This window comes from Thermobia domestica, chromosome 9 (assembly GCF_964235325.1).
Source record: "Thermobia domestica chromosome 9, izTheDome1.hap1.1, whole genome shotgun sequence".
Classification (NCBI taxonomy): Eukaryota; Metazoa; Arthropoda; class Insecta; order Zygentoma; family Lepismatidae; genus Thermobia; species Thermobia domestica.
The window spans coordinates 202,949,997-202,977,503 of NC_137462.1; the positions used below are offsets into that span (position 1 = coordinate 202,949,997).

At 34.3% G+C, this 27,507-nt stretch overlaps 1 protein-coding gene across 2 annotated transcripts in view; it reads right to left on the reverse strand.

Annotated features, from left to right (window-relative positions):
* Positions 1–27,507, reverse strand: part of LOC145660537 (ATP-binding cassette sub-family B member 10, mitochondrial) — a 54,905-nt gene that overhangs the window by 24,264 nt on the left and 3,134 nt on the right. For both annotated transcript variants that reach the window (XM_081725728.1, XM_081725727.1), the window contains exons 2-9: positions 21,845–22,270; positions 18,321–18,521; positions 15,804–16,006; positions 15,140–15,250; positions 13,209–13,379; positions 8,993–9,224; positions 3,654–3,940; positions 1,982–2,206 (exon numbers count right to left, since the gene is read on the reverse strand). In XM_081725728.1, coding sequence (XP_081581854.1) covers positions 1,982–2,206; positions 3,654–3,940; positions 8,993–9,224; positions 13,209–13,379; positions 15,140–15,250; positions 15,804–16,006; positions 18,321–18,521; positions 21,845–22,253 — 1,839 coding nt within the window. In that variant the 5' untranslated portion in view covers positions 22,254–22,270. The remainder of the gene's footprint in view (positions 1–1,981; positions 2,207–3,653; positions 3,941–8,992; positions 9,225–13,208; positions 13,380–15,139; positions 15,251–15,803; positions 16,007–18,320; positions 18,522–21,844; positions 22,271–27,507) is intronic.

A 27,507-nucleotide genomic window follows, 5' to 3' on the forward strand; every position in this document is an offset into this window, starting at 1 on the left:
AACCAGCAATGTACGATACGAAAACAGAACGTGGCACAGTTTTTTAACGAGATCCCATTATTCTCCCATATGGCATACGTAACACTTTCATTTTCATCAGGATCAATAATTAAAGACTCCACACTTATTCCTTCCACTCCAGGACATTCACCACACTCTTGAAGAAGACAGTTGTCATTTTCTACGGATCATACTACTAAAGGAAATAGATCACTCATGACAGCTTCAATACAGGCTGAACCTTTGATCTGTAGCAACGCAGTAGCAGCTAACTTAGAATTTGCACAATACACACACACACATACACACTTCCCTCGCAGGTTGCGGACTGACCCACTTTAGTCGAATACTGTAAAATTCCGAGTGACCCATTCTTATGTTGGGATTGTTTTGTTTAAAAAGTCAGTAAATTTCTTTGGTACGCGTAAGAAAACGTTTCGATTTTTTGTTTTTTAACTTTTTGTCCTTTTTCGATCACTGTAATGACATCGCACTTAATTGAGCATTCCATTGTCTGGAGCATTCCAAATCATCACTGAGGTAATAGTTCAGGTTTTTTGTAGATCATCAGAATTTATTGGATGGCCATTTCAAGTAAACTTAAAATTTGTGTGTTTCGTAATCGTAATTCCCACCTCAGATTATTTCGGTTTAAGAAAACGGAGGAGTAGGGCGAGGGTCATTTTACTATTTCAGAGAGCCTTCTTAATCAAAGTAATAAAAAAAAAAAAGTCAAGAAAACCTTTTATTCTTCATTTAATGAATGTGAACCACAAACATCATCAAATCATTGCACTTTTATTGTTATAGTGTTGATAACTGTGACATCAAAGTTAAGGAAACTTCGCTAACTTTAAAAGGCTGCAGTTAATTCATGAAGCATTGGTCGAGAATGGTATTTGGTGTGTTTATTATTCATGTAATGTTGAACCATTTGACAAAATTTCAGAATTTTAAAAGATGGTGTTTTCGAGAAAATGGCGCCCAAAAATGGCGATTTTTGAAAATTTTACAATTTCTCGAATTTTTTTTGCGACAAAACGGTAGCACACAGAAGCGATACAAATTTTTTTTCGGAAAGCGGGTAACTAGGTCTTACCAACCGTGAAAACAGAATTTTAAAATTCGAACCGGAAGTGCTCGAAAAAAAATTCGCAAACTTCGACTTTTCAGATAAATTGACGTTCATTTGTTAATTTATGTACAAAAAGATACGCATGCGCAAACCAAACTATAATAAAATATAGTTTATTTATATCCCTATGTACATACCACAACAAGAATTATAACTCTACCTGTCTCCATAGCCGAATGGTGAGGCTCCGAAGATGACCATTTTCCATGTCTTCTACAATTCATAAATTGTACTCCCTGTCTTTGATGGCCCATTACTTGGCGGGAAAATTTTTTTCGACAAAACAAAAAAATATGGGTCTCTTAAAAACATGTCTAGTTACTATAAAAAAAGTTTCAACAATATCTGAGATGGTGATGGTACATGCTCTGCCTGAATTGAAATGGAAGGCACCATATACAGGTTTACTGCTTGAAGCGAACATTTTAGAGTTCCTATGAGAAGATTATACCAAAACAAAAGCACCATGTTGACTGACACTGAAGAACACTTATGACAGGCGAATTAGAGATTACGTATACATTCCTATAAACAATTTAATCCAACCAATGTACGCATTTGTTATTGTAGTCCTGTGATACAGTCCATGTGGTCTCGATGGCTAAGAATCGACCTCAGGTGTAAAGGTGTTTGTTGTCTGGGTAGATTAGAAGTTAATACAACTGTGCGATAAGCTGCAGACATAGTTCAATCTCGTGCCCAGTCTCAATTTTTACTATTTGAATTTCAATAAATTAGGCTACGAACTAACAAAAAATCGATTTTTCCTCCATGGATCATATAATACAATGTGTGAAAACAAATTTTATTTTATTTTTTTAATCAATTTTACTCAATTTTACGTACCTTGATTAATGCTCTAGCAAGAGCGATTCTTTGTTTCTGACCTCCTGAGAGCATTACTCCTCTTTCGCCGACTTTAGTTTCAAAGCCATCCGGAAATTCCGATATGAAATTGTACGCATTGGCTTCTTTTGCTACTGCTACTAACTGTTCATGAGTAATCTTCTCCGGGTCTTCAGCACCATACAAAATGTTATCTTTGATTGTAGATGAAAAAAGTGTTGGTTCCTGCACAGAGTAAACATGTAATAACCTGAAGCAATACCATCTGAATAAATAGTCTCTATCAAATTAATTACGCTGCATTTCTCACAACACTAGTGATAACGCTTCTAGATAGCCTTATAGTATTACTGTTACCAAAGTTTTTCTTTGATTGCTCACGTGCATTTCAAGATATTTCCATTATTTACAAGAACTATAGCTCATACCAATGGTAAAAGTGCCAACGCTTGAACACATTTCTAACTGTGCTTTTTGTAATAATTTCCGTCATGAGGTCAAGAGGAAAATGACCACCAAATTGGGACATAAATTTCCTTCTATGTCAGATATTACTGATAATTTTTTTTTTCTTTCTTTTGGTAACAACTACACACAATTCTATATAGTTCAGCAAATGCAGATATGATAACTAAGAAATAATTATCAAAAGTAATTAGCAATATTCTGAAAAGTTGACGAGATAAAGACAGGTAATTATGAATATGTTCATATTGGTACGTTATTTTTTAATTAATTACCCTAATAATGAACCAGAAGTTTATTAAGAACAAAGGTTTATGTATTTGTATTGTGATATATTCTCTCTTCTCTACGGTCAATACTATCTGAGATACAAAGTGTATATCCCAACTTCGACGTTATTTTTCTCGTGACCCCATGTACGGATATATTTTAAAATACATAGTTCCATTGGATTCAGCTTTCTCAAATTAGTATTATAAAAAGCGCAATCAGAATGTTTTTCGGGCGTGGGCGCTTTTACCACTGACATGAGTAACAGTTCTTTATCATGATTGGATTCGGTATCGTCAAATCTTTATTCCACCGTAACTTCACTATTTACTGTACTGTAATTAACAGCTACAACTGTGGAAAAAATCAAACTTTCAAAGTCTCCTAAATGCATTTTTCTGATCTGCTAAGCTCGTTTTACAGTTGGGAAATATTCCTTGTGGACGCTTGCGTCACTACGAGCAAGTACTCTATCATTGAGCCACGATATCTGCATCAGTAACGTGGAACACTGACTGCAAAATAAACACAAAGCTAATCTGTTACTACAGCACAGAGCTGAGGTAAAAATCTTTATGAGGCATCCAATACAGAAACCTATTGGGATACTTTTGAGTGTTCTTTGTCACTAACTTAACGTTTACGCAACATAACACGAAGTATAGATTTTTGACAACTAATGAACTCATGTTATTAGAAAATAGCCTTACTGAATATTATATCACGCTTTGAGAAATAAATTCCTTATATTTACATACATTTACACGCTTATGTTAACAAAGAACAATTTTCTTGCACATCAAAATTACAAGCATTAACATACACACACAATAATGATCTCTAGAAAATGTTTTTCAAGTCTTCTCGTAATTTAAAACATGAATGATGATAGACGGTAGAGAAATAACTAACATTAAGTGAAAACACCAATCTTTACCTGACTAACAGTGCCAATATATTTTCTTAACCAATGTGAACCAAGCTGATCTACTCTGTATCCATCCACTAATAAGATTCCTTTGTCCGGGTCGTAAAACCTTAAGAGTAGAGCTGCAAGTGTGCTCTTTCCAGACCCACTTGGGCCCACAATAGCAGTTACGGAAGACGGTGGCACATTGAGAGAAAGCCCATCGAAAATTGGCGAATCCGTTCTCGTAGGATAAGCGAATCGGATATCCTTAAACACTATCTGTCCTTCAGGCTCCGCTGAAGGAACGAGATTACCTACAAACATATAAAGAAAATAGAATTTGACATTAAAAAAAAAAAAAAAAAAAATATCTATACTTTAAGAGTATTAGGATTACTATAAAAGAAAAACATTATCATTTGAATCTAGTTCAACTTTTTACGTGAAAGAGTGACAGATAATGACATAGCTACAATAATCACAATGATTTAAGCATTTAACCTTATTCTATGCTATTACACAGACTGTATTTGCCTGTATAAAGGTTTTATACAATGTTATTTCTCTTGCAGCAATTCAATATTATTACACTTTGAGAAAGATTTTGTCTAACCTGTTACAAGTGACTGAAGTAACAAAAGAATGTATTAAATTAACTTTACTCCAATAACATAGCAGTGCTTTATATTTGAAAGTAAAGTCGACAACTTACTCCTGTAATACACGTACCTGAACACTACGATATAGCCTTTCTACAAAAAGTAATTCCAACGCCATTAAAAGAAAAACAAAAACCCTCCAGTGTGTCAAAAGCTTTATTGTTTACGATAGTGATTATCTTTAACGTCCTTATGTACTAAAGGTTAAAGGCAATCCAACTATTCAAGTGAGATCTGCAACAAACTCGTATGTGTATCCGAACATGGAACTCCCAGCAAGCTTAATATAATGAAGTGAAGCATCTACTTGTCAAATATTGATTTGAACTAGTGATGCTATTCATTGAAGAAGCGAGCGCAAGTTCTTTTTTCTTTCTTTTCTTTCTTATTACATTGTGTACTATGCCAACTTCCAACATGGAAAATGAATGTTGCTTTCTTTTACCCTCTTGCTGTTGATCGATTTCAGACCCAGTCAATATTATTAATATTATTTCCGAAGGTACTTACCAGTTTCATTTAAATTGAATAAACCTTAAGGGAGCTATTGTGGAACACAAATGCCGACTGACTCAAATGGTAGATGTTCACTTCTTCACCACCACCATAATTATATTCAGACTACCAACACAGGTCTTGCTCTCTACTTCTGTCATATTTTCATGGAATAAGTCATCTTTCATCATTTTTCATCAACTAATGTATTTGGGATTCACTGGCCAATGAACACACTTTCTTTCAGTTTAGAATCTGAGATAATTGGGAATATTTCCTGGAGATACTTTAATCCTTTTCCAATCCTTTTATAAATACCTTCATAAGACTCAATTTAATATGGAGGCGAGATAGAAAAAATTTCTTGCGATTAACAAGAAATTCATCTTCCCATTCTTGATTCCAGGAGTGAGCGATACCCGAATGTCATTCCCTTTGTGTGTAATGGATTTCTCTTGCTCTACTATGCCACTTACAAAGAAAACAGCGCTACTTTGTGTAGGCTGACTTTAACCCTAATATCACACCAATCACCCTCAAGACTCAACATATGTTCCACTTACGCTCATCATATCTTACCTTCTGCAGCAGAAGTTTCAAATTTTTATAAGTTTCCTTGAAGTTTAGTGAATATTTAACTGGAGTAGAAGAGTACGCATTAGCATTGTGGAAGAGGACATACTTCATGTTAGCTTTTGACGAGTCTAACAATAACCGCCACTCATCGGCTTTATACTGTACCTGTAATGTCTGCATCAGTTCTACATTTTTGGAATATATGCAATCATCACTATTGTTGTAAAATTTAAGGAAGTCATGTTATTATCATGGTAGAATGTCACTTTGGTTTCTTTTTAAAGAAGAAATCTTTGAGTTTTACGTCCCACGGTTATGCCGGTTAGGCTAAAAGCGACGGTGATGATGAGTAATAAATGAAATGGTGGAATGAAGAAAGTGGGAGGAAACGGGAGAACTCCGAGGAAACCCACGCACACGGTGTTTGTCCACCACAAAATTCACTTGGTGTGGGCTGGGATCGAACCCGGGACCCCAAGCACCAGAAGTGAACGCTCTAGTACTGAGCCACCGCGGCCCCATCTTTTTAAAGAAGATTCCAAACTTGAAAACATGATATTAGGACTCTCTTGTTTGTTTGGGTAAGCTCAAGTCTCTATCAAGGTCGTTCATTTTGTCCTGTTAATCAGATGTAATTCTCTGGCACGTTCCCTGTAGGATCTTAATGCTGACTACTCATCCCACATTCACTGTCATCAACATCATTGCTGTCTATTGTACCTACTTCTGGCGGCACTGGCACAGGAATAGGTCCTATTGATATTTTACCCTTGTACGTTATTTCCTTTACATTTGAAAGGAAAAAGTAACATTCGTGTAAGTAATCACGTAATTCTAATCGTATCATTGGTGTATCGAATGACATATATTTGTGAGACCCACGTAACCATCTCCTTAGATTCACTGCACAGGATTTACACTACAATTTCGATGTCTAGCTTTTGCTTATGTCGAACTTCGATCATCATTATCATCATAGGTATTCTGCTATTATTGGCATGTCACTTGCTACAACTAAGAAGCTTCTATGCTCCATGGTCTTTCGCTAACATCTTCGTTCTCACGTTCGATTTTTCTGTTTTGATATCGTCCTTTAACTGCAATCTCCTTCTTTCCACCATACTCTCTAGCACTTCCCTCATAATACAGTTCCTTCTTAGTCAATGTCCTAACCAGTTTCTTCTCCTCTTTTTAATATTTGAAATTGTTCTCTTCTTCCCCACCATTTCTAACACCCTTTCATTCGTTTTCAGCTCGACCCAAAAAATTCTTTCCATTCTTCTGCACACTCACACTTCGGAAGCTTCCGGGGGCCACAGTGGCTCAGTGGTAGAGCATTCACCTCAAGTGCATGGGGTCCTTGGTTCGATCCCAGCTCGCGCCAAGTAAACTTTGTGGTGGACAAACACCGTCTGCGTGGATTTTCTCGGGTTCTCCCGTTTCCTCCCACTCTCTTCATTCTACCATTTCATTCATTACTCATCATCACCGTCTCCTTTAGCCTAGCCGGCACAACCGTGGGACGTAAAACTTAAATTTCATTTCACTTCGAAAGATTCCAGTCGTATGTCATCATTTTTGCGTAATGTTCATGTTTTTGACGCATACAGCACAACACTCCACACGAAGCATTTTATAAGTCTTTTTCTCAACTCTATACTCAAGGTCTCACAAAATAGTATTTTCTTCTTCCTAAAGGCTTTTTGCGCCATTCCTATCCTTGCTTACATTTCACATTCACACTTCATCGCTGAAAAAATACAACTCATACGCTTTTCTACAACAGGTGTTATACTCTCATGGGCTTCGGTGTCGGAGTTATCCGAGCACATTTATACCGGAAGTTGTAACAGTCGTTCTTACATTTCCTTGATACTGTTAGATACAGCAGTATATTTTCAAAACACGAAAGAAAGTTTGCATGATGGCTACTTCACACATCCCCACATTAATGTGTCGCAAGAACATATTTTTAAATGTTGTCTATCTGCTATCGCACATTACTTCAAGAGCGAAATGAAGCTCACCATATGAACAAGAAGAAAGCAAACATGTAATGTTGATGCTCAACTGTTACAGAGTTGGCCGGTGTTGCCAAGCGTGAGTTAGTTGAATTTGCCTTCGACGGTCACTTTTCCCTTCTTTCGCAGAAAGTTTTTGCAGCTTTTTCTTTGACGGAGAAGGAGGGAAGGAATAATTTATTTCATATTAATGAACATCTGTGTTTAATATGCTGAAGTGTATGAATTAACAATTATGTAATAATCAAGATACCTTTTTAAAAAAATATTTTTCCAAGCCAGCTCCAGAAAATTGAAAATTTCAATTACATTTTTTAGATTTCCCAGAAAGTGAGAGCTGATATGTTCAAATTTAGCAGAAAAAAATATTTCAGAATCACCTATTTCTTTTCTGGAAAGAAATTCAGTATTGGACAATGTATTATTATTATTATTATTATTAATAATAATAATAATAATAATAATAATAATAATAATAATAATAATAATAATAATAATAATAATAATAATAATAAAATCTAAGAGTGTCAATTCATAATTGGAACGAAACAAGTTCATATTTTCCTCACTGAATTAAGTTGGAGGTACACAGTCTTCAGTGCTTTCACTTACAATAATATTCCTTAAAAAAATACTGTATTAAACATTTTGACTTTTCACAAATAGAAATTATGCCCTTCAAAATTCTTTTTCTTTCTTTCAAATAATTTCGAGTTGCAACATGAAGTGTTGTCATAACTGAAGTGCTCAGTTTTACGCAAAGTGAGATACTTAATAGAAAATAGTGAAAAGACAATAGCAACACCAAGAATAAATATTGAACTCTTTCGCTAAAAAGTTTTATTAGATAAGAAAGTGAATGTAAAGGAACAAAAAAGAAGAAAAAGAACGAGATAAAAATGTGAAAATTGTTCGGATTGTCACCATGTTGGAATGCAGGATAAATTGAGTTTAGTGAACAAAAATAAAATTCCTACATTTCAATCGACCTACAGTCCCTCTGCTTCCTCTTCCTCTACTACACTTCATCTAATTATTGCCTTGTAACACTATCAAGTAATCCTGTATTCCAACATGGCGCTGGCTGGACGTTTCTCAGCTGTTTCTGTAATATTTAATTTTGTTTCTCTTTTTCTAACTACTTTTCTCTTAACATACATGATGAAACGATTTAGCAAAAATGTTTAAAGTGTACTTTTCTAATAAGTGGGCATAGTGATTCAGTGGTAAAGCGCTCATCTTTGGTCTGAGATGACTCTTATTAGATCCCAGTCAGGGCATGTTGAGTTTGTGTTGGACAACATCGTGTCCATGGATTTTCTCTGGGTTCTCCCGTTTCCTCTCCCACATTCTCATTCCACCCATTTTTCACTATTATTCAATTTCATAATCATTTGTCTTCTTTAGACTAAATATCATACACGTGGGACGTTGCAATTTTAAAAATTCCCCTTTGGGGTACTTTTTTACTGTTGTGATCAGGTTTCTACTATTTTCTGATAATCCATTATATATATATATATATATATATATATATATATATATATATATATATATATATAATCTTTTACCCTTGGTAATTAGATCCCTTGGTTGAAATAGAAAATCTGATTACCTGAGTCTTGAACCTGAGGTACTCTATCAATTAACTCCCACAGCCTTGTGCTCGCTCCTAAACCTCGCATCATTTCCGAATAGAAGGAAGAAAGTCCTCCTATAGATATTCCAATATATGCTGCATACATTAGAAAGGCTGACAGGTTTCCTACAGTGATATGGTCCCCGCTCACCATAACGCCTCCATAGTATAGCACTGATAGGATTATAAAGTTTCCACTCAAACCTGTCTAGAAACAATAAGAATGTTTATTTCACGCACACATAATAAAGTTCTTAACTACACATACTTACTATAAATACTGCACAAAAGTTGACATACAAGATTACACAATTTCATTAATAAGCAATCCAAGAATAGTGTGCGAATGAATTGCGTATTCTAGATTAAACAGTTACACAAATACTAAGTATGGTGATTTGAAACATTTAAACATATGCAATGATTTTATTTTGAGCCTAATACTATTTGCATGCTGGTAACTGATTTGAATTCCTTTGGACAGTAGTTTGAAAACGCCACTTTAAATTTCATATCTGACACATTTTGCATTATGCTGTATTAGCGGATAATAAGAAATATACTAAGGTAAATTGTTTTGCAGAATGATGAAGAACGAATTGTAAACTTTTAAATGCACTTAAAAAAATAATATCCTGTGAATACTACATGTATAACAATCAAATCCATTCATTTTGAGAAGAATATTGTCCCGAATTCATATATATGTCAGATAAAACGTATATCATGTCTATAATTACAACAAAGGAATTCAGTAAAACTATATATTATTTTTTCAGTTCGATACTTAGGTAAACTATCTACCTGAGTGAGTAGTGTGAACGTGAAATAGCAGCAAGGATAGGAATGGCGAAAGAAGCCTTTAGGAGGAAAAAGTCTCTAGGTGCCTCTTTCTTTCTTTTCTTTTTTCTGGAAGAGAAAGAGGGGAAGAAGGCGAGGGTACGAGGATGAGCAAGGGTGATGGAAAGAAAAAAGTAGAAGAGAAAGAGAAAACTGAAAGAAAGAAAAAATCATTTCTCTCTCTCTCTCTGCGAAGGCGAGAGAGGGGAAGGGAAGAAGAAATCAAGACCTGGAGAGGAGGAGCGTCTTTCTTCCCTTCTTTCCCTCTCCTTTCGTTTCTCTGTAAGAAAGAGAGAAAGGAAGGAGTAGAGAAACAAAGGGAAAGGGATTCTCTTTCTTTGTCTAAAGAGAGAGAGAGAGTAGGCGAGGGGGCTTATTCTTCTTTCTCTTCATCTTTCAGAGAGAGAGAAAGAGGAACGGGAAGAAAGGAAAAAGAGAAAGAAAGAGAGACATTCGTACGACCTTGAATAAAAAGTTGAGAAAAGACACATAACATGCTTCATGTAAAGTATTGTATTATATGGGGCAGAAACACGAACACTACGAAAAATTATGAAAAACGACTGGAAGCTATCGAAATGTGGGTGTGGAGAAGAATGAAATGAATTAGCTGGGCCGAGTGAAAAACGAAAATAAGGCTACAGTTGATGGAAGGTGTCAAAACAGAAGAATCGTACGTGAAGACGAATGAGAACTGAAGACCGTGAAGCATGGAAGCTTCTCACATGCGTAAGTGATCTTACAATAATGGCAGAATACCTATGATGATGATAGTCGGCATCGCAGTTTTAATCACTTGTCGCAGTATCTGGCTTGAAGGTTATATAACAGAAGTAGTATAAGGATCCGCAAATTTTGTGAAGATAGTTACGGCCTCAGAAATTTCGCGCTTCACCAATCTCGTTAAAGGACCAAGTGCAGATCGTAATATTAAAATCTAGGTACCAATTTGGAAGACCTCAATCGACGTATGATCCACCCGCAAAAATTTGGAAACAAAAGTTAAATTACCTGACTTCAACAACAACGCCAAATGGACTGTTGACGCCGAGAAATTAAGTAGTTCACATGCGTCAGGCAACCAAATTTTATGCTAAGCAAAGAAAGATGGTCTTATGTAAAGAGAGAGAGAGAAAAAAATTGGATGTATTGATTTCACTATATGTGGAACTGACCATTGCCTAGAATCACAGGGCAGGAAATGTTTTAGAGTAGAAATTTTGAGCGTAGTATCAAGAGGTCGCTTTCGGAAAGCAGACCAGTATCTCCCGTTGGCGGACATTCGTTGTAGTGTGATAGGAACTTTGGCATTGCATAAAGAACAATAACAAGAAAGGACAAAATATACAAACCTCAGAAATATGATGGGATATAACAAATTAGAAATATATCGGTTGCTCAGTGGCAAACATTTCGCCAGAAAACATTTTGGACTTCAAGAACTCGTCATCCAAGTATTTCAAGAAGTCCATGAAATCAATTGATAAAATTGAGACTTTTTCGTTTTGATTCTGCCAGTACCTGTTACGTAGCTGTATATAAGGTGCCTGCTACCCTTGTATATATATATATATATATATATATATATATATATATATATATATATATATATATATAAAAACCGCTGCAAAAGTCAAGAGTTGCTGTGACACCACGGATGTAGCTTACGATATTTGTGCAATGCTTAAATATGAAACATTCAAAAACATTGGCCGATATTACAAAACTTCTCCCATACATTTCAGACGACGAGAAACTATTCCACAACGTGATGGTGACTTGGCCTGTAACTTCTCACCACGATGAAGATAAGTCAATACATGAAAGACTTTGTTTGTTTTTTTCAATTTCATTCTCTTAATATTTTATCTTATTCATTGCATTTTTCACTTTCGTGTTGTAAACTAAATGCCAATATAAGTTTCCTTTTCATTGAGGTGTTATTTACTATTTTTCATCTAGCAAACATTTCGTAAGTTTTAAGAAGGAAATAAATCTACCACTTTTTTTCAACGCTATACAAATTCTACATAGATATACGTTGTTTTTCAGATACTACTCTATACCTAGATAGATTCTGAAGTTCTACTACAAATCTGGTAGTTATAGAATAAAAACTATACGAATTATACAGTTTTTTATTATTATTTCTCAACATTTTGATTTTTGGACTTATTTCCTTCTTAAACCTAACGATTTAATTGTTTTATATTTTAGCGAATACGTACACACGTAAATCAGTTTATAATGTTTGATTTTCAATATTGTCGTAATAAATAACTTTTTGAGATTTTAAGAACTAATGCAATATTTGTTAAAATGTTCTGTATGAAAGTAATAGCTGATCAGCTCGTGTAAACTGCCTTGAGACTCTGTATTTTTCGGAGATCTATTTTTGATTTTGGAGTTCGTGGTGGCTTAGTTGTGGAGCATTCATCCCTGGCGCATGAGATCTGATTCGATTTCAGTTTCCACCAAATCGGTTTTGTGGTGGACAAACGCCGTGTGCGTAGGCTCTTCCGTTTCCTCCCACCCCGTCTTTCTACTCATCCATCTCACCATCATCGTCTCCCTTAGCCTCGGGCCATAATATATGAACGTTAAACTCCAAACTCTCTCTCTCTCTCTCTCTCTCTCTATATATATATATATATATATATATATATATATAAAAGATTTTGGAAGTTTGACACACGAAGGGAGCTACGGATTCCCGGAATTCCTTAAGAAATTAGTATTTCGTGCTATGTTTTGGAAGCAACAATGGTGAATGCACGGTTTATTTTCCTAATATATATATGTATGTATATATGTATGTATGTATTTCAAACTCATTTAATATCTAATTTGCATTAATCATATTAGGTAAGTTTGCATTACATGATTAATATTACTAGTTACAACGTACATACCTTCGATTCATTGAAACTATCTTATTGGCAGTACTTATCTATGTTCAATGTCCTATTTCTGCATATAATTGATGGATATTCGAGTTGCCACAATATTCAACGTCTTTTAATTAATAATATAAACTCTCACAAATATTGTGCAATTTAAGTACTAATGTAAGTCTCACGAAAGTAATGAGACGGACAATGTAAACTCTAGACAAATATCCTAATCGAAATATTAATAAATAATCAATATTTATCTTTACTTTACTGCCATTCCTCAATTTGCTTCTTTTCCATGACCTCAAATGTTCACATTATAAAAGCCAAGATTATGTTATATACTTATTCAATCTTGAAAAACAGTAAGCATACATAGACAATATTAGAGACTTTTTACTCGATCAAAAATTAGAGAATGTAATTGCAATAAGAAAAATAGACATCAGTACGATTACCAAGCCAAAAAATATTCCACTCGCTAAAGATTGTTTGTACGTCAGCTGGAGAACGTGATTAATTTTATTTGAGTATTCTATACATTCTTTTCTTTCCTGGCTGAACGCTTTTACTGTTCTGATATTAGCTATTCTCTCCTCTGCAACTTGTGTAGCATCAGCTAGAGCATCCTGAAACAAACAGATAAATCCAGTTATACTAAAAAGCAAACGCTATTCAGAAATACCTGTCAAATTGAAAAAAGATTGCCTTTAAACTTATAATTGGATAAATAAAAATGTACATTACAGTTTGCTTAAATGTGCGTAAAATTGATATAAACATTATATAGTAAAATTGCTTTTTTTCTATATTACTGTACACTAGAGCTACCACGCAACTTTACAGATATTCTCTTTCACGACCGTGCGTAGGTTCTCGGTGAATCGCAGAATTTTTGGTAGTGGCCCAACAACGGTAGAAACTGAAGAGCTATTTAATTTAAGAAGTTACTAACTCCGAACAAGAAAGCAGGAAAGAGCAAAATAGGAACCAATGTACTGACCATTTATCACTCAATAACCATCTAGGCGGCCAGAACCTTTATGAAACATAGAAATTTGCAGACAATTATTGAACATCTGAGAAAATTGTCTTAAATAGTAATCGTACACAAAGAATACATTATTCATAATAATGGCATTCAGTCAAGTGTTATTCCTCGTATTCGCATAGTAATAACAGTTGTAATGAAATTTACTGACCCTAATGTCAATGAGCCTTGCTGTGTTCACTGCTGCAGTTGCAGCTCGTAATTTCTGCCACTTGCGCTACGAACTTCTACGGAGGCCTAGAAAGTTTAAGTACTACAAATGTCTTAATATAAAAAATAAATAAATAAATAAATAAAGCCAACAGTAACAAAGTTTCTTTATTTTAAGTTCTTAATTCAATTTTTATAAGTACGATCAAATCACAGAAGCTAGTTCTGTTAGTAATAAGAACATCAACTTGAAAATGTAGATGTTTTTTAATAAAAAAGTTTACAATAATGCCCCAATATTTTCTTAAATTTGCTTTATCTGTATTAAGATCTGGATTTTTAACGCGCAAAGAGGATGATTCAAATGTACTTCTTTTAATTTGTGACAATGTTTTACAAAGATAACTGTTTTACATATTACTTATAATTAGAATCTGCCAAAATCCTACACTTTATTTTCCAACGTCGTGTGTCACTGTCATACATGGCATTCCACAGTATTCTTTTTTCTCTTTCCTTGCATTCCGTTTACGACATGTTTATATAGAAAAGCTAAGTGTCTATGCTTAGTGTCTTCGGTGTATTTCTGTTAAAAATATCATGAAAATACTGTCATTTATGTGCAGAAACACTTTTAAATATGACTTTACCATGGTTCTCGTAGAAATAGGAATACAAAGTAGAATACTGGATCCAGTTGGCTAAGGACAAAAGTCAGTGGGGGGCTTTTGTGTACATGGCACTGAACCTTTGTGTTCCATAGACCACAGTTAGTTATTGGTATACGTCTAACTGGATACTACGATCTGTAGAATACCTCTAATATTTAGTCTTTTTCTTTAATTGTTTGGAAATCGGAAAGCTGGTTTAAAATATTCTGTTAAAATAAATAAAATTGACCATTTCAGAACACAAAGAACATAACTTATGTTTCTTACTTTTTTATTTATTTATCTTTGTATCTGAAGTGTCTTTCTATTTAGTATTTCGACCACTCACCAACAGAAATACGCATGATTCCCTACATCGTATCTCTGTATTAGTTTAAATCTGTGTTACGATCAATTAGTTTAAAAAGATGTTAGAAGCATTTTATAAATGATAAATAACATAATTATTGTTTCAATTTTAACTGCTAACTAACATATTTGTTCCAAGGACACTGTTTTCAGTTGTACTAAGTCTCACCTGTACTGATTTCGTTATTTTCTTGACATATCTTCCGTATACAACAGCCATACCAGCTACAGGAGGAACAACACTTAGTCCAACCATCGCCAGCTCTGGAGAAACGTAAAACTGAAGAAAGAAAGAAAAAAAAAAGCAAACGAACTTGTTTACATTTTATATAATTTTACATTTGCTATACTAGTCTGAATCTTATCATAAAAAGAAGAGAAAAGAAAAATACAGAATACAGAAATCATAATACAGTTTCTTACCTAATGGATCATGAATGAACAAACGATCACAATACCTTTTAATTATTCTCAGAAAACAAAGAAAGCCTCCAATGTAAATCATGACATCCAAACGTAATTCTACTTTCAAAGTTTATTCATACTGCAACTGATACAGTAAATCGGTATAAACGCCATATCAATACAGAATGCTGAAAAGATATTCTTAAAATATGTTAGAATAATTTTATAATCAGATTGTTACAGCTTATAGAATTCGTTCACAAAGGACAAATTAACTCAATCTGCAAGTATCATACAGAATTACAAGATAAGACTGTTTATTGATTTTGCATCTTTCATGCGTTCAAAGTCGAATGCAATCTCTCAGTAACATTAAAGAAATTTTTTGCACAAATTACAGAAATAAAATTCACGAATGAAGTACCTACCATCATGGACACTCCAGCTACAACCATCACAGACGATCTCAATCCATCAGAAATATTCATTGTAACGCACTGGCTAACTAGCGCAGTATCAGCTGATAATCGATTTACTAATTCTCCTGTTTTATTTCTGTCAAAAAATGCCACTTCTTGTTTCATAATTGAATCAAATAATCTTGTGCGCAACATTTGAGTAATTCTCTGACCTGCATGGAGACACAAAAACAGTAAGCATTACTTAACAAGTAAAAATACGCACATTTGTCTTGCTGAAAAATAAACTTCACATAACAATTCAACATCCACATTTAGACCAAATTCACGTAACAACTCACTCAAGCAAAGATCCACCGGTATCTACTCTCTTCTTTGGTTAATCTTTATACAAATGTATGCATACCAGACGTTGCGTATTTACGATTTTGTTTCGAGGCGGGGGAGGGGCTTTGGTAACTTTATTCCTAGAAATGTGAAAATTCTGCAAGATGTTATATTTCCTTTAGTGTAGTAAATAAAATTTCGGGGTAAGGCTTAAGCTCGGAAGCCCCCTTTAAATACGCCACTGCATACACCATACCATAAATTAAAGCACATAGACTTAAGATCCATTATAAACTTAATATCCTTTTACTTACATTTTGAAAATTTTACAATTTTAGTTACGAAAGTAAATAACTTGTAATTTTTTAAGGACATTAACTTATGCATATTTATTAAAAAAAAAAAAATGTAAATGTCCTCTTTTCTTTACTGTGTATAGTATTTAATATATTATTAATGGTACTGTTTCGGTGTTCACTGACATCTTCCTTAGTACATCTCAACAAATCAAATATAACTCATAACACTTCTTGGAACTTTGTCTTGCGCTATTTAATGTAAATTTCTTGCACTACAATATCCATTTAACATAATTTCTTGTTGTTCTTTTATTGCAGTTAATAATACATTAAATATTAGATATATTAGATGCAGTAAATGAATGACAGAGTACATTTACAAATCAAGTAACTTACAGATCACAGAATTTGCACGAACAGAAGCCCAAGAAAAACTGAATCCTTAAATTCAATCCAGTTTAATGTGTTTTATCAGCTACCTCTTCCAGATGCAACTTTTTATTCTCCCATGTTCTTATGAGGTTTTTCCTAGTTTCCCTAACACAACTCTATATAACAATCAGCATTTCCTATGCGAACGTGGTGTCTTGCTCATCCAAAAGTGTCCATCCCCACTGATCTAGTAGCTAGCGCGCGTGTCTTCGGTACACGAGGTTCAGAGTTCGACTCCCTTGGAAAAAAAATAAAAAACAAGAAAACGAACACTACTAAAATTGATCTTTCTGACCCTTCTCTTGGTTAACCGACTATTTCTCTTACTTGGCTTACTTTTTAAGTTTGTTGTGTTTTAATATTTTTGTGTACCCAATGACACATCGTGTCTTTTGTTAAACTTCTATACAATTTAGGGCTTTCTTCTGCATTTTGAAAGGCTTTGATTTTTTAATTACCTTAGTAAGAAACCGCAAGTTTAGTAAGAAAAAAGGTGTTTGTAAATGATTCAGTGATGTTAGTACTACGATATACTCGAGGAATTTCTTCTTTATGATCAGTAGTATCTCAAATTTAAGCAAAGATTTGTATCCGAACTTTGAGGTCATTCTTTTCGTGACTCTATAACGTATATGTTTAACAATAGCTCCATTGGATTCCGTGTTCTCAAATTAGTATAAAAAGCCAACCAGAAACTGTTCACGAGTGGATCTTTTCCAATGACATCTATAAAGCGAATCTCATAGGCACACAGAAAGCATATTTAACTAGCAAATTCCCTAACTGATTATGAAATATTATAAAGATTAAAAAGTTCAATATTAGTAATCACATAAAAATTGGTATACACTTGTCTTGTTTAATATTTTATAAATGAATATCTGCAACCAACTGAGCAATACATAAACACAAACATTATATATATATATGGCGCCTACGGACTACAGAGTTATTCTGCAAGTCAAAATAACGTGAAAAATAAATATAATTTATGCCTTTTGGGTCTCGTCTAGAGACGCGAATTGCATTACATGGCAATGTCACAGATGAAGAATCACAGAGAAGATCTACCAATGTATCAAACAGTTACATCGATTCTTTCCAGATCGAAGTTAAGTCGATATACGTTGACACTAGCACACTTACTAGCATAATAATCGCTGTTACTGTTTGATGGATTCGTAGGGCAATGCTAATGGTTTTAAGTTAACCTACGACGTTGCCACAAAGTGAAATTTTTATTCCGTATAGCGGCTGAAGGAAGCCCTGGAAGGTGCCATTATATAGGATTTTCGCTTCATTTTGACCAGAAAAAAAGCGCTTTGTTGTTCGTGGGCTCCATTTTTAGAACACCCGATATATATATATATATATATATATATATATATATATATATATATATATATATATATATATATATATATATATATATGATATTATAAATCAGATGTATCAATCATGTACTCACCTGATATCGACATGAGATAGACGCGTCCAAAATTGCACAAACCTCCCAGAAGGAAAATTCCTACAAGCGTTAGACATAATGTATTCAAATTTTCCCTCATTTTCACTGGATCCGAAGTATATATTAAATCAATAACTTTGCCAAGGCAAAATGGAACGGCCATCGTAACCGTACTTGAAACAAGCAGCAAGCAAATGGCTCCTAATAAAACAATTTTGAAATACATAATTACAAATTTAGTTTATATGATACAACACATAATTTATACATAATAAACACATTATTAAAGAATACCATCTACTAAATGGAAATTACACGATAAAAGCACATTTAACCTTTAAGTACTTATTTATGTGTGTGCTGCTACAATGATTGCTTTATTGGTTGGTTAATTTGGAGTTTATCGTCCTGCTCAGCACCGAGGCTATATGAGACGTAGACCTACAGCTCACCGTAGGATCTGAATCGTATGAGCTACCACTGGTAATCGAACCCAGATCTCTTATACCGAAGACGCATACGCTAACCACATAGTCGCGAAGGGGTCTGATTGCGTTATTGTGTTGGTAGTGTTGTTCCGTATGTAGACTGCCAGCTTATTATAATCAAATGGAATTTTATTCATTTTCATTGTGATTATCTTAATTTCTTCGAATCATAATAAAAAAAGAAAAACGGAAATCATTACTAGCCTTGCTGATTTTTACTGGATCGCTCTCATACCTTCCTCAGATTCAAACAGGTACAGAAGTAAATATTCTTGTTAGTGTTCCTCAATATAAAACACAAACTCAGTGAACTTCCTTTTTTTTTTTTTTTTTTTTTTGTATGTATGTTGATACCAATATATAGAAGTCCTGCATTAAAACTAAAAAATCTTATTTTTTCTTCTTTTTGATTAATAAATATGTATAAAAGCTTTCACATTTTGTGTACATTTACTGATCAAATATTTTTCCAAAACTCTCAAATTTAAATCGGAGATTTGTAAATACTTGAATCAAATGTTTCAAACACAAATGTATTTAAAAATTACAACTTTAGTACAAGCTAAATATGCGTATTATATTTAGAAACATACAAGAAGAACATTTACTTACGTTTTGAACAATTTGGATCTGAGGAAGATATCAGAGAAATAACTGAAATAGTTATCCAGTAGAAAATCAGCAAGGTAGGTTGCAGTTTTTGCACTTAATTGTTACCGAATGCGCAATTCGTAAACTTTGAGAAAATAGTTCATTTAGCCAAGAATTAATAAAAATAATGCTTGTCGACAAAGGGACACTGAACTGAACTGTGAGTAAAATAAAAAAATGAATATAGCATACACACAAAAAAAAAAAAAAATGTTAACTGCATTTACTGTACGGGGCATCCGTAGTCTAGCGGTTACAGTGTTTGACTAACGCTCGCGGGTCCCGGGTTCGTTTCCCGGCGTCCATTAGGTCCAGTAAACTCCTAATACGCCTGTTAGAACGACGCCGTACATTTACCAAGTGTTCATTGTTAGGCTGGAAGTAGTTCTGTCAGTCGCTAACAGAACGCTTGCCAGTGTAGACAAAACGGCTAAAATCAATGCAGTTTATAACCAGGCGAGCATTTTAGAGCCACTATACCTCCATAATATTCCATTCTTATGTGCCAATGACGCATTTCGCGTTGTCATTCATCAGTGCAAGGCATCTACTCATACAACACCAGCATGGAACAAATGACACGTGAATTAAGAATCCATGAAATCTCTTTTACAGACATTCCTGGGAAATCCTCCGATCCATCTCCCATGGACTTTTGTAAGTTTTGGTTCTTGAAACGAGCGCTGGGCGGTCGATAGCCACGTCGGTATTTAGAAAGTTTGCTAAGAGGAATGGAACATACAGGATCAAACAGTTTCAAAGCTGTCTCTTTCAGTGGAAAATGGAATGAAGGGCGACAGCTAAGAGACAAGGCTTGCACATCGAGTACAACCTACCGCTGGTGGCGTCGCAGTATTTCTTAAGTTGGTAAGGTTGGTTAAGTTGGTATACATTTTCCTGTATATCCTGAGAGCTCATAGAGTTTATTTTTTTCTTTTCTTTTTCTCCTTAACTCTCCCACTTCCCATCATTAACGTTTCCATCGTATAAGATATTCTCGTATCGGCTGTAGGTGGAACTCAGTTAATAAAGATATTTCATATTTCATGGGACTATTGACATTCTATCGGTTCAAGATATGAACACAAAACCAGCACAGGACTTGGTCTTAAAACATTTCGACACGAAGAAAGGGAGCGGTCTCTCCGGTCCAGTATTAGATGAACTAGATGTAAGGGACACAGTAGCTCACTAGTAGAGTGCTTATCTCTTGTGCAACGAGTCCTAGGTTCGAGTTCTTACTACGCGAGTTTTTGCTAGACAGCACCACGTTCGTGGGTTTTCTCGGGGTTGTTCCATTTTCCTCATTTCCTCGTTCCATCAAACTACTCTAAATCATTATCTTTGATTCTTTCTTTAACGTAACGGACATAACTGTCGGACGTAAAACTAGAAATTTGATTTCATTTAATTTCCTGAATTAGATGCAAGAAGGTCGGTATTTATAATTGGATTGGGTTCGAGTTTAGCATCTCTTTTTCAGCAGCGAGGCTATGTGAGAAGTGCAACTGTGCCTCAACGTGTGGATCCGAACCACATAAGCTTCCGCTGGGATTTGAATCTGGGATTCCCATATGAAAGTCGCGTACACATCCACATAACCACGTATTTACAACTACAGCACCTATTGTTGTAATTTGTAATAAAGCTTGTCGTAACTAACGAAAAACTCGTATTAAACCTCTGTTTAATGGAAATTTGCAAAATCATACTATAATAAAATTACAGGTGAGCATAAAGATGAGTCTTTCTTTTCATTATTCAATGGGTTTCCTATTGTGAATTGTACTAAATAAAGCTTATGGTACTTATTTTATGCGTTTCATTTATATCTTAAAACGGCAATATATTGTGTGTAAATCATTTGGCACAATCGGTATTTGAAGTGGGGACGAGAGATCGTACCACGCCACCACTGATTGAAATTCTCTAAAATCATATGCACAATTGTATCATATATATTTCTGTGGTTATTCAACACACATATCTTACTATTCTTAAAACAGAAAGTATAAAAATCTTACTCTAAGTTCCCTGGACGTTAATGCAAGCTGAACTTCCGATTAATTATGCTGTAACCATCAACAAACTCTTCCGAAAAAAAAAAAAATTATATAAACGATATAAACTTTGTTTATATTACTAAAAACTATCGTAAGCGTGTCTGTTTATGCAACATACCACAGCATCGAACATTATGACATGTATCCATATATTAAAGGACACAAGATGTACATATTGACTGCATTTAACAACACTGGCACTAAAGAAAATTCTAAAATGCTACGATTTTATTATGATTATTATTTTTGCACAAGTAGAAAGGCTTTAATCTTAGATCTAATTTATATCTACAGTGGCCAAACTAAAATATTGAACTCTTACCTGCTAGCCTCCATTTTTCATTTCTAGCTAGTGATAACAAACGAACTACTTCCGATTTTTTCACTGCGGCAACTCTTCCAGCAGTACCACTGGACTTTGGATTCACTTCCGCTTCTCTCGAGCGAAATGATTTACTGGTGTTTGTATAAAAGTTCCTAGTTTTTGTGTGATTAAGCCACCAAAATGACCGTAAAGGCCTTTGAAAATTTGCATAGCTTTTCCTTAAACAAAAGTTACATAATACTAGTTGCGATGGTTTCGTGTATGTCAGTTTATAAACACTGTTACTAGCTTGGATTAACGCTCTTCTTAATGTACAAAAATACTTCGGATATCCACAGGGCACTGACTGGAGAAGACACAAGCTTATAGTTCCTGATCGGAGAAGAGTTCTTCCTTGCAAATTCATACTGTACAATCTCGTTCCTTGAAAACATAAAATAAATCTTATTAAGTACAACTACAAAGGTGGTTCAAATTTTTTAAGAAGAGTTCTTCCTTGCAAATTCATACTGTACAATCTCGTTCCTTGAAAACACATAAAATAAATCTTATTAAGTACAACTACAAAGGTGGTTCAAATTTTTTAAGAAGAGTTCTTCCTTGCAAATTCATACTGTACAATCTCGTTCCTTGAAAACACATAAAATAAATCTTATTAAGTACAACTACAAAGGTGGTTCAAATTTTTTAAGAAGAGTTCTTCCTTGCAAATTCATACTGTACAATCTCGTTCCTTGAAAACACATAAAATAAATTGCATTAAGTACAACTACAAAGATGGTTCAAATTTTTTAAACTTTGATATTCTTTTCAGTGGCGACAAAACTGATGAAAGGAAATCCTGGCAGCCTTTAAACACATTTATGCTTTAAAAAAAAATGTATATTTATGCAGTGCTATGAAAAAAAAATCTACCTGAGAAAGTTTGTCTGTTGTTTTGTAATAAAATTAAGTCTGTTACCAAAAAGTCGCTATCACAATTTCCTTTAATTGCGTTTAGTGACGGATTTTTAATTACAATGATATACACTGAAGGCGTGTTCGATAACCATATAACCACTAAAGAGCTCAAGTAAGAGATTCTGGTATCTATGTTTCATGAACTCTGTGTACAGAAAATGCTAATTCTGAAGATTCGTCCAGAGGGCTACCTAACACATCTTTACGTAACTGAAATCACATTTAAAAATGGTACTTTTATGGTATGAATGATGATTTTTTTTTTTTAATTGTGATTTTTTGCAACCTTACTCTCTGATCATGATCCCATGCATGTGTGATGTGAGTTAAGATTATCACTATAATTCTATTTAAAATAATGAACTTTGTTCTGTAGAGAGAAAACAGTCCCCAAGTATTCCAGAAACCACATTGTTTGACAATTAAATTCAAAACTTGAAAATTTTAATCTAACAACTTCCTTGTACTAAACTATTATCTTAAAAACGTTATTGCATTACTCTTTTTGGTGACAATAGTTTATGAAGCAGCCTATACGTTGGAAGTTGATCTGCCGACACTGATCCACAAAGTTTTATTGAAATCTTCAGTTTGGGAAGATGTGCACAATTAAAAAAAAAAAAAAAAAAGTCTTCAAGGGTACATAATGACATTGAATTGAAATATAAATTACGATACTGATAGTGTTAGGTTTTCTGAACAGCTGGTTAACACACCAGAAATTAAGTGCCATAAAAACTATACTATATAATTCGTTCAAAATAGATTTGGTATGGTACGAACACAACTGTATTGAAATATTATTACGGTAACATCTCTTGGGTAAGAATTTAGTTCACTAGGTTATCGGATTAAAATTTACAAGGGTTGGACTTAATGCCATATATTTATGGAGTACTTGGAGGCTGTCTTCTCTTTAGAGGACAAGGAACATTTTGAACAAAATTATAGTGGTAATCACGTGCATGACATTACGGTCACAGAGATGACCGAAATATAATGAAAATGTTAAAATAGGAACAGTGTTCGTGGTGAAGGTAAGTATTAATTCTATTAGTGGCAGTTTTTTATGCTCTATAAACGTCATTTAAAAATTGAATTTTCAAGAACTGGTGTCAATTGGTAAAGATATTTGGGGGTTTAAAAATGTTTGTTCAACCAAGATCTTAAAAACTACAGAATATTCGAATTCACAATCCACAGAGGGATGTTTGTAGCCTGTGTGTATGACTGTGACTATTGGCTTGCACAGGTTATAGATATGAGTTAAATTAAATTGTTATGAACTGCATGCTACCATATAGACAGCTGCTGGTTATAGATTTCCACCAGCAAGACAGTAACATCATCATCAGTGCTCACTTCTAATTCGCGATGTTTTAGAGATTATGGGTGCCCCAGAACCTATTAATTGAACAGACATTGACATTGAAAGGCGTAACTCAATATCAAAGGAAGTTACAGGATGCAGTTGAACACATTTTTAGTTCACTGAATTGCTGATCTTAGTTTTAAGCAGAGTGCACACAAATGGTGCTTCGACGGGACAGGACGTTTGGGCGCCGGACGTTTGGGCGCGAAGCCGTTTAGGCGCCAGACGTTTGGGCGCGAGGTACATAGTAAAAGTCACAATTTACGAAATATAAAGTAAGCTAGGCACTGAAAACTAAGCGCAAATCAAGATATATACATTTCCTACACTTCTATCTTTATCTAACCTCATTTATCTATCTATTTTCTATCTTATTTATTCATCCAAATTAAATAGTTTAATGCGTTTGTGGCATTTGTTGCCTAACCTCGTCATGGATTGATTTTTCGCTTGTTCACGATCCTTGTACTTCTGATCTAATGTTGATCTAATTTTTGTATTATATAAGAAAGCTATATATAGGAAGTATTATATAGAAAATGAAGGAATCAGACGAACTGTTAATAATTTTCTTAATGTTAATTAAAATATATTGATTTAATTTTTGTATTTTTTAAAAAAGTTAATAATTACATACTTATGAATATTAAAATTTGCTTTCTTTCGTATTACGTTTGCCAAACTCTTCCTTAAGTCCAATAAAGAACTACCAATAAAAGATTTCCACGCACTCGAGTTGAGAGATGTGGCCCCGCGTAGCGTAGTCGCTAACGCTCTCGCATTCGGTGCGAGCGGTCCCGGGTTCGATTCCCGGTAGGGGCACTCGGTCGAAAAAGTGTAACACGCTCTTTCAGGCCAACCACCCTGAATGAGGTTTTCCTCATTCACACCAGGCAAATGCTGGGTTGGTACCTAATTTATAGGTCCAGGCCTCTTCCTTCCTTCCCCAATCCTTTCTTCCTTTGTTTTCCCCGGATAGTGTGCCCCCTCAAACGTGACGGGCTAAATGGCCTTCCATGCCGAGAGCCCAGAAATCTAAAAATCGAGTTGAGGGAAAGCTGTTAATACAGGGTGTCTAAGACATTGAGTTTAGGAACTGTAGTATGCTGTATTTCTGGTATCACTTTTTTTTTTTTTTATTAACATTCCAATATAAAAATCAAAACACACTTTTTTTTTTCGTCCCATTGTAAGCATTTAATCTGCACTAAAGAAAGTGGCGAAAGAAGAAAAAAGAACGATTTCAAAGTGAAAAATAATAGTTAAGTGTACATATATTGGTCATTTTGCCATTAGAAATGTGTTTGACATTCACACTTATTGCATAACTTCAGTAGAAATCCTGCTTTAAGTTTTTTAATGGAATAGGCTCACTATGTACGTAATGCAGTCAATCATATCTAGTCTGGTCTACTTACCTTTGGCTTGAAAAGTTATCAAATAAAAAGCATACTTAACTTTGGTTGAAACTTAAATTTACAAAATTTAATTGTTAATTCAGTTTTTAGAATTTTCAAATTCCAGTATTTCTAGTATGTAAAACAAAATCCAGTATAATTCAAGGACTTCCACTACAGTAGACACCTTGTGATATCTTGATTCGAACTTAGTACTCAGCGCCTAACATAATGACTTTTTAATTTAACTTGCGTCCAAACGTCTGGCGTCCAAATGGCTTCGCGCCCAAACGTCCAGTGTCCAAACGGCGGCGCCAAAACGTCACGTACCGTGCTTCGAAACCTGAAATGTTGTTTGGGACTTGTACACATATTTGAAAGCTTTGTCTGTTACTTATCTCTGTGCAGAATTAAACTGCCATGTCGAATAAGACTAGATTTTGATTTCATGAGGCCAATATGTGAGATTGTCGGGGTTAAGTTTCAAGGTTGTACGTCCGTTTCATGCAAAATTTTGGAAATTTATCGGGAAGAAATAAATAATTTGCTTGTTTGTGTGCTTGATAATGTATAAAAACAGCGAAAGTTGCATTTATTTTCTTATATAAGCGATTCTAATACTTGGCAAGCGGAGAGAACTACTTGGCGTAACGTTACTGCATCGTAGGATTGTGAGAATGTAAGAAGCACTTGTTTTGTAAATATGGCTGCAGGTATACAGATACGCAACCCTGGATATGAGGTAACATTATTACAATTTATGAAACAATAAAGTGATAATCAGGAAAATATATTAAAAGTACCTAAGTAAAAATCATGACTTAATAAATCTAAAAATAAATTGGAGAAAATGTGCTAAGCAAATAACTGAAAAAAAAAAAAAATACGTGGAGAAAGTTATACTTTTCAATGTAACGGTAAGTAACATAACCAATATGGCAGCAAGGTTCTAGAAGACAATTCCCTTTTCCTCGAAGACATTCTAGAAGACATTTAGCTGTAATAAAGGCAGAAAGCAACAACGTGCCCTGCGGGACTCTAACTCGCCTTCACTCGCTAATACTAATTATGTGAATTAAATATTGAAATTTGGTACAAAAAGGAACCATACTCTTTTTAGGCAAAAACTTGGCGGACGACCAATTTTGGACCAATTTTGGAATAAATGTCGAAGGTCGTAACGGAAACTAATTTAATCTATGGCAAAAATCTTCAACTGTTTACAAATCTTGTGCGACTGAAAAGCGAAAATTCTCCTTGGCATATGTTTTGGTTTTGGGACGGAGGCAGCTTTTTTGAGAAAAAAAAAAAATTACGCTAATTTTCCGTTGTCTTCCGGTTAGGTTTAACGAGAATTTCCACTTCTCTTCATGATTTGTATAAATTGGACACTGCCTTTAAAAAAAATATGTTATGCATATCGCACTTCCATACAGTGTACTTCTGTTTAATTGACCTAAATCTTCTGTTTTTTACTTACTTTTGGCACCACACACCTAAACATAACCCTCCTCCTTTTCACGCATGACATTAAAAAAAAAAAAAGAAAGAAAAATCAGAAGGCTATAGCACGAAGAATTGAGCACATACCGTATTTCCTAACGGAGGATATCACTTGAATCATTAAACTATTATCTTTCAAATAAAACAAAAAATCTTGAACCGTTCTAGACACAGCATTTTAAATTGTGCCGAAATTCGTACGTGAGAAATGACACTCAAGACCTCATTTTTGACAGCCTTATGTCGGACCAGGCAGAACAAAAAATACAGGTTTATTACTTTGGCCTGCATTTTGACATCTGTTAAATTCAATAACTTCTGAGACTACCACGTTCAGATTTTTTCTTTGCCTGCCTGAATTGATCTGGACTATGTCTTGAATTCTTTTTCTATCTCCGTATATTTTGAATTTATTTCCTGTCATCTTC